The sequence below is a fragment of the Myxine glutinosa genome, chromosome 10 (assembly GCF_964187855.1).
Source record: "Myxine glutinosa chromosome 10, kmMyxGlut1.1, whole genome shotgun sequence".
Taxonomy (NCBI): Eukaryota; Metazoa; Chordata; class Myxini; order Myxiniformes; family Myxinidae; genus Myxine; species Myxine glutinosa.
Genome location: NC_136270.1, coordinates 24,939,314 through 24,951,550, shown reverse-complemented (window position 1 = coordinate 24,951,550; position 12,237 = coordinate 24,939,314). Strand labels below are relative to the sequence as shown.

General features: G+C 48.0%; 1 protein-coding gene across 1 annotated transcript in view; it reads left to right on the top strand.

Annotated features, from left to right (window-relative positions):
* The window catches only part of SMG1 (SMG1 nonsense mediated mRNA decay associated PI3K related kinase), a 302,694-nt gene that overhangs the window by 272,111 nt on the left and 18,346 nt on the right, over positions 1-12,237 (top strand). Inside the window, exon 57 of the mRNA XM_068125825.2 lies at positions 108-335. Coding sequence (XP_067981926.2) covers positions 108-335 — 228 coding nt within the window. The remainder of the gene's footprint in view (positions 1-107; positions 336-12,237) is intronic.

Below are 12,237 nucleotides of genomic sequence, written 5' to 3'. Positions count from 1 at the left end.
AAGATTCTTGAAATTTTATTTTTATTACATTTTTTTCCTTTTGGGTCCTTGTGGCTAAAGAGGGTGACATTTATGGAAGGTACTTGTGTAACAATGTCCTTCTGTAGGACTCTCTTGGTGTCGGCATACTTGGAGCCAGCGATTGGATGGAATTGGTGCGTGATCACCTGAACAATGTGCAAACAGCAAAGGTGGTGCACCGTGAAGATGTTGGCCGGCAAATCGAAGCAACACTCGATCGCATCCAGCAGCTTGTGGATGAGGTGAAAGCGGCATTGGGGAGACACAGCCATATGCTGAGCAGCCTCAAGAGTCTTCTCAAAGCAATGGCCAAGGTAAAAGCTTTACGACAAATAACTCTCACTTTCCATTCTTTCATTCAAAGAAGAATATCTCCAGAAATGGGACAATAAAGATTATAATTATTATTTGTTGCTATCATCAGGAACCAGGATATCCATTATCATATTCAATCTTGCCTCTTTACCTCTCTTTTACTTGCATTTGGAACCATCTCCACAGATCAGCTTTGGCAGAGCCATCCCCAATACTTGATCTCCTGCCCTGCAATGCCTATTCCTTTTTAAATAGCACCTGCCTTCTTTTAATATACCAAAAATAGTGTAATGCACATTCATCTGTAATGTTAGCGCACATTTTTGGACTCCAACTTCCTCTTTTGTACTTGTACTTTTGTTCATCCTCAAGTTCATGGTATCACATCCCACATCAACCCCACATCTTAAATGATTTGAAATGTTTAATATGTGCTTTACTTCACTTGTGTGGCTTGTGACAAAACTATCAGGTTCCCCACTGAGGTGGGCCTTGAAGGTACTTGGGGTGGGGGGCATACAAGCCCCCACAATAATGTTTCCATCTCTCAAGATTTCCAGACCTTATGTTAGAATCTGACCATTGTGATTTGCCATTGCACCAATTGAACTTTTTAACACCTTGGAACTGCTTGTAGTGGGGCAACTTAGCATAACAATTGTGCATTTTGTGAGGAAAGCACCAAATTTGGCACACTAGTAGACAATCATATTATGAAAAGATCTGGATATTGGGCCATCTCAGATTCAGAGATTTGATTTTTGCAAGATTTCGATTCGATTGGGATCGAAGAGAACACCTTCTTCGTCTTCTGTACAGTGAAGTTGCAAGCCTTGAATTATCTGGCTACATCTGGGTGCTTCATTGGGAGTGCAACCATGTCCCTCAGGTGAACAGGGACCCACCTGGCATAGTGTGTGTGGTCAAAGGCATGGAACCATGGGACCAGTTCCATCAGGGCATCAAGGTACATCGTGAATGAAGCCTGCCGCAGAGAACGCACGTAGACCAGTACCAACATCTCTAGTTCCAGCACAGTTGCCCAGTACTGAAAGTTGGGAATGTCTTCTCTCTGGTGACACCAGTCTTCGAACTCAGGCAGGTCTTCTGCATCATCAGCATATGTCACACAGTGGCGTTCATACGCACGGTGTTGCAGGATGTGCAGTGCCGCTGCAGTTATTTGATGAGCTCTTCTTGTGCGGGTGACGTGGGCAGCTCGCAGGAAGGAGTCGGCCGTCCCTGGCGTTGCAATCTCAGCTTGCAAATCTGCAAAATCTGCAAATCTTGCAAAAATCAAATCTCTGAATCTGAGATGGCCCAATATCCAGATCTTTTCATAATATGATAGTCTACTCGTGTGCCATATTTGGTGCTTTCCTCACAAAATGCACAATTGTTATGCTATATTTAGCTTAGCTGCCGGACTATTGGCCTTCCAAAATGATTTTGCATTTGACTATAATAGTGGACCTGCAATGAGGTTGTACACCTGATATTTTTTTTTTTTTTTTTTTTTTTTTTTGTATACAAGATCGAGGCTCGTGAAAGAGCGAACATTAATCACACAGAAAGACAAACCGACACATAAAACATATAACATCGGGAGCGGTAGACAAGATGGGGAGAGAGGGGGAAGGACACAAACACAACATTTGAGAGCAGGGACCGAGAGACATGGAGACATCGAGAGATCTGAGAGAGGGCGAGGGCTTTGGGGGGGGGGGGGCATGGGAAGGGGGCGGTGGGAGAGGTATAAAACATATGGACACTGCCAGGACTTCCAGGAAATAAGTTGGAATTTCAAACAAGGTGGATCTGGGGTGAATTAGCGGGGGTAGAAAAGATCAAGGTTTTGGATGGGGGAAGATAAGAGATGGTGGTGAACAGCTGTTTTAAAGACCTGGAGGGAGGAGTGGGATTGAAGGGAGTGAGGGAGTTTGTTCCAGAGGTGGGAGAAAAGAGGAATGAAAGAGTGAAGGTGAGCAGAGAGCCGAGATTTCGGCAGTTTAACCATCAGAGGGTTGCTGGCAGATCTTGTGCGACCTGTAGGAATATTTGGGGGACAGAGCACAGAGAGAGCTGGGGGTGCAAGGCCGGAGAGGAGTCGGTAGAAGACAGAAAGACCACCTACCTGCCTGCGGTGAGTGAGTGAAAGGCCCTCAGAGATAGCTTCATCGCGGGAGATTCCAATAATTCTGAAAGCTTTGGTTTCAACAGCGTGAAGCCGAGCTAGGTGTGAGGCAGGAGCACCGGCCCATAGGGGAGAACAGTATTCCATTGAGCTGCGGATGAAAGCCTTGTATGTGGTGAGGAGCTCAGGTGTGCCGAGGAAGGACTTCGCACGACGGAGGATGCCCAGTCGGCGACTGGCTTTGGAGGCCAGCTTGGAAATGTGGTTTTCCCAAGAAAGATCATGGCAGATAGTGAGACCCAAAATCTTGAGCGACAGAACTTCTTGGAGAGGATTGTTGAGAAAGTAGATGGGAGGGTTGTCCAGTCGATCTTTTCGGAGAGACATAGTAAGAGTGTGAGATTTGTCAGGATTGAAAGACATGTTCCACTTGTTTGACCAGTCTGTGATTTTGTCCAGGTCTTCAGAGAGTGAGGAGGCAGCAGACTGCCGATCTGAGGGAAGAGGAATGGAGCGGCAGAGAGTGGAGTCATCAGCAAAGAGATAGAGAGGATTTTCGAGAGAGTCAGAGAGATCATTGATGAAGACCAGAAAAAGCACGGGGCCCAGAACACTGCCTTGGGGAACTCCAGCCTGAACAGGAAGAGGAGATGAGAGAAACCCATTCAGGGCCACACGTTGACGACGACTAGAGAGGAAGTCCGCCAGCCATGCGTGGAGATTTCCATGGATACCAAAGGAGGAGAGTTTGGTGAGCAGAGCGGGGTGCCAGACCGTGTCGAAGGCACGTGATATGTCGAGGGAGACAGCTCTAATTTCCTGTTTGGCATTGAGGACCTCCATCCATTGTTGAGACAGCAGAAGCAGCATGTCCAGAGTAGAGTGACCTGGTCTGAAACCAAATTGATGATCAGAGATCAAGCCATTGGAGAAGAGGAAAGATTTCATATCCGAAGCAATGATGGATTCCATGACTTTGCTGATAATTGGGAGAAGGCTGATTGGTCTGTAGTTGCTAGGATCTGTTTTTGCACCTTTTTTGTGCAAAGCGGTGATGTTGGCTGATTTGTCCGAACTGTTGTTGAAATCCGAACTTTGATTTGTGACCTTGACCTACTTTTTTCAGATTGTGACCAAAACACACAAACACATTTTTGATCATAAATTGAATAATCTTTCTCTGATTTTCATGACTAGTACACCCGCTAACTATGGGAGGGGCCGAACGGGTCATTCATCTTTGGGGTATATAGATTACAGTCGATCTATCGTGTGGTCTCAAGAACATTGGGTGTGTGTTCATTTACCAAGTTTCTTGTGGAGAGATCGCCAAGTGGTTTCAGCATTCGAGCAAGCATTCCATTCAAAACCGTTAAGGAATGGCTGGCTTGGCTAGCGCTAGCTAGCTGCTTGGTAAATGAGCACACCAGGGGCTTCCTCCCTTTTGTTACGTGGTCCTCCCGGTAATTACCTGGTCTCGGTGACCCCCGGACCGTGGGAGGCACCCCGCCAGAAAGATATATGATTTATACGCTTTCGTAACGCAATCAAGATGAATTCCAGTCCATAAAAAACCCCACACCAAGGATTCCGAGTAATCAATAATATATTCCCCCAAGGAATCAACAATCAACAACCATCAACAATCCACAATCAACAATCAATCCCCGAGATGATTAAGATGGCCATCTTTCTTATATATGTGTGTGTCCCCTTTCCCCACTCCCGACCCCTTGGGTACTCACGACCCCTTTGGTCTCTGTCCCTCACAATGTCTCTGGGCCCCTCCTGAACAAGGTTATGGTCGGCTTCGCCGCACACGGGCGGTTGAACGAACCCCGGGCGGACGTGCTTCCACCGGGCACGTACCGTACCGGGAACCACGGCTGCAGCGCACACCTCCTGGCCAAGCAAAGCGGGCAAAGCAAGCGCCGCTGGCAACGCGCGCGAGGCCCCAAAGTGCGACCCGTACGCGTCCTTGTAGACGGTGCGGCGAACTGTGCCGGACGCTGGGTCTGTGCACGGCCCCACGGCAACTTGACGTGTCAAAAGGGTAGTTACACGTCCCGGTAACTCCTCTCGCCAGACGGGCTTGGCAACGCAGCTTTTCCACGCTGCTCAATATCGATCCCAACTCTCGTCGGAGCTGGGCGAGGAAGAAGAAGAATCGTCGCTTCTCCCGGACCTCGTGTCTTTTCTTCTTCCGTTTCCGGTCTCCTTTTTCCCAGAAGGGCTCCTGACCCTTTAATCACAACAACCCTTAATCGACTACACATTGATAAGCAAAGACCTGAATAGTAATTCACATACATTCACATAAATATGTAACACTTCCCCCCTTCAAGAAAGAAAGTTTGAACCCAGCGAAAACTTTCTTTGCCGGCTAACTTGGATAAACAAACCAGATAACTCACCCCCCCCCCCCCCCAACTCATCAGTTCCCCCCGGGCACAGTCATCACTTAAAAATAAAGCAACAAAATTTCACACAATCCCCTAGATTAATTCCCTCTGGACCAAGCGTCAACCACTTCTAGTTTCTCTTGAATGACGGTTAAGAGGTGGTGACCAAAGCCCCCAAATTTAAACCTCTCTATAGCACTTTTTCGGGAGGCCCAGCGGCGTATTCCCTACATGGACGCCTTAAGGAATGTGGAGTTCACGGTTAGTCCGGGGAGGAAAGTTCATTACATGGACGCCTTTAAGAACGGGGAGTTCACGGTTAGTCCGTGCAGGAAAGTTCACTACCTGGACGCCTTTAAGAACGTGGCGTTCACGGTTAGTCCGTGTAGGAGCCCCGGCTCGGCGGCTCCCCCGTATATATAGTGCTTCAACTTCTCCAGACTCCTAACAGTTACGGTGGGACCACTTGTCCCAGCCGTTACCTGACTGGCGGTCTCCTTCTCGGCCAGTGCTCTGACATTCAATTTTTTCGGGAGGTGCCGTAACTCTGGGAGCCTCCATAGTAATATCGGCTGCTGCCAACCCCAAAACTACTGCCAAGTTGTCCTCTTCTGTAGACCTCTCGACGCCTACGAAATGCCTTCCCTACTGTTATGGTCCGACCCTCCAAATCCTTACCATTCCAATTCTTCTCTGCCTCCCTGGCGTCTCTTGTGCTTGCAAACGTGACAAAGCCGAACCCTCTTGACCGTTGCGTTTCCCTGTCTTTTACCACCCGCACTTCCACCAGCGGCCCATATCTGTTGAAGACAGAGGTCAGAACTTCTTCCTCTGTGTTGAAGTTCAGTCCCCCTACAAATAACTTGGAACTTTTGTCGCCATCCCGAGCTGGTGGGGTGTTATTTTCCCTGCTGTGCTCTTTACCAACCCTCGGGTTACCATAAATTTGCCCCCCGGCCAAATCATTCCCAATAATCACAGATTCTCCCTCTACAGGAAGCGTGGCTTGTAAACCGACGGTGACCGGTCCTGACATCAAATCGGATTCCAAATGGATGACATGAAGTGGGGCACTAACACAGCCACCGATCCCTTGTAACCGAACACTATCACCCGTTGCGGTACTCTTTGACAATGGCAAAATGCCTTCAAGCATTAAGGATTGATGGGCTCCTGTGTCCCTCAAAACCCTAACCGGTCTTGGGTTAGTCAAGTCTCCCTTGAGTGAGACCAACCCCTCATAAATAAATGGTCGGTAACTCTTCTGTGGGCGATTTCTTACGCTTGCCATCGCATTCGGAGTGGTAATAGTTGGACTCCGCTCTGGGTCTTCCCTTTTCATGCGGTAACAACTGGACATCAAGTGTCCAGGTTTCTTGCAAAAAGCGCAAGTAGGCCCGGAGGAAAAACTCGTGGTCTGCCTCGGGCCCCCCGAAATATAAGTTTGTCTTGGGCCCGCAGCCCTCTGATTTCGAACAGGTGGGGTATCCGCGTTGTCCCCATAATCCTCTCGAGGCCGCCGCCATATATTGTCGTTCTCCGCACCTGCTGTTCCCCACCTCCCCTGCGGAGATCTAGGCGAGGAGTTAGGTTCGTGGACCCCTATCCGGTGTGTTAAGGCATAATCATCTGCCATGGTGGCTGCGTCCCACAACTTCGGTACTTTCTTTTCCTGCAGGTACACTTTGATGTCCTCGTGGACACACTGTTGAAATTCCTCCACCAGGATCAAGTCACGCAATGTTTCGAAGTCTTTCCCGACTCCTTTTGACTCACACCACCGATCAAACATGTTTTCTTTCACTCTGGCAAACTCCACATGGGTCTCACTCTCCCTCTTCCTGGCATTCCTGAATTTTTGCCGGTAAGCTTCCGGAACCAACTCATAGGCTTTGAGGATGTGCTTCTTCAATACCTCATAATCTGCACATTGGTCCATTGGTAGCGCCGACTAAATCTCTTGAGCTTTTCCCACAAGCACACTTTGCACTAGTATGGTCCAGGCCTCCTCCGGCCAGTTTAACTGTCGAGCCACTTTCTCAAAGTGCGGAAAAAATTTAGCGACTTCCTTTTCACTGAAAGGTGGAACCAGCCTCACATGTCTGCCCACATCCCAGGTGTTCTGGCTAGGTGTCGACCCCGTCAGCAAGGGTGGTACCTCTCCCCGTTCTCTCCTTAACTCCAGCTCCTTGAATTTAATTTCTTGCTGAAGCGCCATGTCACGTTCCTTCAATTCCCTTTCCGCTTTACTCTCCTCTGCTTCGAGTTCCCTTGCAGCTCTCCTCTCCTCTGCTTCTGCTTTCCTTTCCTCTGTTTTCATCCTTTCTAACCTTTCCTGGAGTTCTCGTTCCACTCTCCTTTCTTCTTCTGCTCTTTCCTTTTCTGCTTTCCTTTCTTCTTCTGCTAACCTTTCCTGGAGTTCTCGTTCCACTCTCCTTTCCTCTGCTTGTTTCTCTTCTCTCCTCTCTTCTGCTTTCCTTTCTTCTTCTTTTAACCTTTCCTGGAGTTCTCGTTCCACTCTCCTTTCCTCTGCTTGTTTCTCTTCTCTCCTCTCTTCTGCTTTCCTTTCTTCTTCTTTTAACCTTTCCTGGAGTTCTCGTTCCACTCTCCTTTCCTCTGCTTGTTTCTCTTCTCTCCTCTCTTCTGCTTTCCTTTCTTCTTTGATCCGTTCCTGGCTCCGTAATGAGCTCCGGAAACTGGAGTTGCAAACGTCTTCTGGTTCTTCGGGTAGCCACTGCCAGGCTAACTCGTCCCATGTTCCTAATCCCACCATAGACTGTATCACCGTGGTCTGCAACTCTGCCTTCCTCAAATTAGTTCGGACCTCCAAGTTAAAATGTTTGGCCAATTTCAAGAGGTCCGACTTTAGTAACGCTCGGAACTGTGCCTCACTCGGGGTTACCGCAAAGTTCTGTGCCACAAACGCCATGGTGCCTATCATTAACACCTGTTAACCTTCACCCAAGACTTTACCCCACTTTCCCCAAAAATTTACCAATTAATACTTAATTAATAAATTTTAATTAATAAAAATATTATTTTATACAATTTTAGATCCCGGACGTAGACCCAATTGCGAATCCGCAAATCGTAATTTGGACGAGCCCCCAATTCTGTTACGTGGTCCTCCCGGTAATTACCTGGTCTCGGTGACCCCCGGACCGTGGGAGGCACCCCGCCAGAAAGATATATGATTTATACGCTTTCGTAACGCAATCAAGATGAATTCCAGTCCATAAGAAACCCCACACCAAGGATTCCGAGTAATCAATAATATATTCCCCCAAGGAATCAACAATCAACAACCATCAACAATCCACAATCAACAATCAATCCCCGAGATGATTAAGATGGCCATCTTATGTATGTGTGTCCCCTTTCCCCACTCCCGACCCCTTGGGTACTCACGACCCCTTTGGTCTCTGTCCCTCACAATGTCTCTGGGCCCCTCCTGAACAAGGTTATGGTCGGCTTCGCCGCACACGGGCGGTTGAACGAACCCCGGGCGAACGTGCTTCCACCGGGCACGTACCGTACCGGGAACCACGGCTGCAGCGCACACCTGGCCAAGCAAAGCGGGCAAAGCAAGCGCCGCTGGCAACGTGCGCGAGGCCCCAAAGTGCGACCCGTACGCGTCCTTGTAGACGGTGCGGCGAACTGTGCCGGACGCTGGGTCTGTGCACGGCCCCACGGCAACTTGACGTGTCAAAAGGGTAGTTACACGTCCCGGTAACTCCTCTCGCCAGACGGGCTTGGGAACGCAGCTTTTCCACGCTGCTCAATATCGATCCCAACTCTCGTCGGAGCTGGGCGAGGAAGAAGAAGAATCGTCTCTTCTCCCGGACCTCGTGTCTTTTCTTCTTCCGTTTCCGGTCTCCTTTTTCCCAGAAGGGCTCCTGACCCTTTAATCACAACAACCCTTAATCGACTACACATGGATAAGCAAAGACCTGAATAGTAATTCACATACATTCACATAAATATGTAACACTTTCAGTTACGTTTTAAACAGAAGGAGCGAGTTTGAAAAGTTCACTTCGAAAAACGCCACGTTAGCGCCAGGAAGGCTCGTGTTCTTAACCCAACACTTATGGGGTACCTAGAGTACAGTAGATCTTCGCTCAGTTCTGTAAGTAAAACTTACCTCACGCATGTCCGGATTCCTCCAAATTTCTTCATTTCGTGTTATAAAGAGAATTAGCGACTGTTTAAAAAGCTAATCATACGTGTTTGTGGTTCATAATATTCATTACTGTTCATTAATGTTCATTACTTCTGGTAGAGGCCGTTGCTCCCACGAAAACGCCATGATAAGCTATTTATATACGTTGACTCACTGGGAAAACCCCGTGGGGAGGTGGTATTAATGTATTGGTATTATGGTATTAATTATTATTGGAATTAATATTGTTTTGTAATAACATTGATATTACGCAATTGTCGTTCGTTTTGTTGTTTGAAGCGGCCTTGGAAAAACGCCATGATAAAGCCAACTTAATATGGCTATACACCTCAACACGCAACCCATTGACGGCAATGATGGGGAAAACCCGCTCGGGGGAGAAAACCCCCTTAGGGAGGGAGGCAAATTAATGCGCTACAACCTTCATTATGTAACCCTTGGTCATCCTGTCAAGTTTGGTTGGGATTGGATAAGTAAGGACAGAATGTATTGGCGTCAAAAATTCATCAGACAGACAGACACAAATGGCGTATTTTAGTATGATAAGTTTTATGGATAGATTGTAGATGGGTACACATTTTCTTAATCTACACTCTATCCTTAAATGTTGAAGGTCATATGGTGGTCCAAACAAAATATGGCCATCATTGGATTGCGGGCCCAAGCATAAGTCACAGGCGATCCCTAAGGATAGGCCTCTCTCCGGATAGGGAGGCTTACCCTTGGCGATCGCTTTGTGATCGCAGATATCTAGTTATGACTTGTAATCGCAGCTTCCACCAGGTGGCGATATACAGTACACACACATGAAAATGAACCACCTTCAGAGGCCATTTTTCCTTGCAGAGCAGGTGTTGGCCTTTTTTGGGCTATGTTTTACAGCCGGATACCCTTCCTGCCGCACACACATACGCCACACACACACATACGCCACACACACACATACGCCACACACACACATATGCCACACACACACATACGCCACACACACACATATGCCACACACACACATACGCCACACACACACATACGCCACACACACACATACGCCACACACACACATACGCCACACACACACATACGCCACACACACACATACGCCACACACACACACATACACCACACACACACATACGCCACACACACACACACACAATAAGGCATCATACACTCGGGATGCTTTTTAATTTTTTTTTATACAGAATCGAGGCCCGTGAAAGAGCTTAACACATTGAACATGAAAACATGCACAGACAAATAAAACATACAATGAAGGGAGCGGGAGACAAGAGGGGGAGAGAGAAGGAAGCATACAAGCACCACAACAGTAGAGAACAGGGACATCGGTAGATCTGTGGAAGGGGGAGGGCTGGGGGAGGAGGTAGGGGTACACAGTATAAAGCAAATGGACACGAGTAGGAATTTCAGGAAAAAAGTTGGGGATTTAAAGAGGTGGATTTGGGGTGTTTTAATGGGGGTAGAAAAGATCAAGGTTTTCGATGGGGGAAGATAAGATATGGTGGTGAACAGCTGTTTTAAAGACCTGGAGGGAGGAGAGGGATTGAAGAAAGTGTGGGAGATTGTTCCAGAGGCAGGAGAAAAGAGGAATGAAAGAGTGAAGGTGAGCACTGAGCAGACAGTCTTGATTTTGGCAGTTTCACCAGAAGAGGGTTGCTGGCAAACCTTGTGCATGCTGCAGAGCACAGGGGGCAGAGCACAGACAGAGCATGGGGAGCTAGGCCGGAGAGGAGTCTGTTGAAGACAGAAAGACCACCTACCTGCCTGCGGTGAGAGAGAGAGAAAGGCCCTCAGAATCAGCTTCTTCGCGGGAGATTCCAATGTTTCTGAATGCTTTGGTTTCAACCGCATGAAGCCGAGCTAGGTGTGAGGCAGGAGCACCAGCCCAGAGGGGAGAGCAGTATTCCATTGAGCTGTGGATGAAAACTTTGTATGTGGTGAGGAGCTCATTAGTGCCCAGAAAGTACTTCACATGAGGGAGGATGCCCAGATGGCGACTGGCTTTGGAGGCCAGCTTGGAAATGTGGTTTTTCCAGGAAAGATCATGGCAGATAGTGAGACCCAAAAGCTTGAGTGACAGAACTTCTTCAAGAGGATTGTTCAGAAAGTCGATGGGAGGGTTGTCCAGACGGTCGTTTCGGAGAGACAAAGTGAGAGTGAGAGATTTGTCAGGATTGAAAGACATTTTCCACTTGTTAGACCAGTTTGTGACTTTATCCAGATCTGCAGAGAGTGAGGAGGCTGCAGACTGCCGATCTGAGGGATGAGGTATGGAGTGGCAGAGAGTAGAGTCATCAGCAAAGAGATAGACGATTTTCCAGGGAGTCTGAGAGATCATTGATGAAGACCAGAAAAAGCACAGGGCCCAGAACACTGCCTTAGGGAACTCCAGCCTGAACAAGAAGGGGAGATCAGAGAATTCCATTCAGGGCCACACATTGACTGCGACCAGAGAGGAAGTCAGCAAGCCATGCGTGGGGCTTTCCATGGATACCATAGGAGGAGAGTTTGGTGATCAGGGCGGGGTGCCAGACCTTATTGAAGGCGTGAGATATGTTTAAGGAGACGGCTCTGATTTCCTGTTTGGCATTGAGGACCTCCATCCATCGTTGAGACAGCAGAAGCGGCATGTCCAGAGTAGAGTGACCTGGTCTGAATCCAAATTGATGATCCGAGATCAAGCCATTGAAGAAGAGGAAGAATTTGATATCCGAAGCAATGATGGAAATCCATGACCTTGCTGATTATTGGTCTGTAGCTGCAAGGATCTGTTTTTGCACCTTTTTGTGTAAAGCGGTAATGTTGGCTGATTTCCAAGCAGATGGCAGATGACCTTGAGCAAAAGAGAGGGTGAAGAAGACACAAAGAGGGTGAGATAGAGTGTCAGAGCAGGATTTTAGGACCCGTGGGCTGATGCCGTCTGGTCCAGTTGCAGAATCAGAGTCGAGGTTTGACAGAAACTTCTCCACCTTGTAGGACACAGGACACAGAGTATTTATTGTACGACAGAGTTTATTGTCAGGAGAGTAGGACACTGAGTCCAGGAGCAGCTAGGTACGACTGGTTAAGGTGGGTACAGAGAGAGGTGGGTTCGGGACCCAAGATTTTGAGGCAAACACAGAGTTGAGGCATTCGGCTTTTTTCACGTGCGGTGTCAGCTGTGT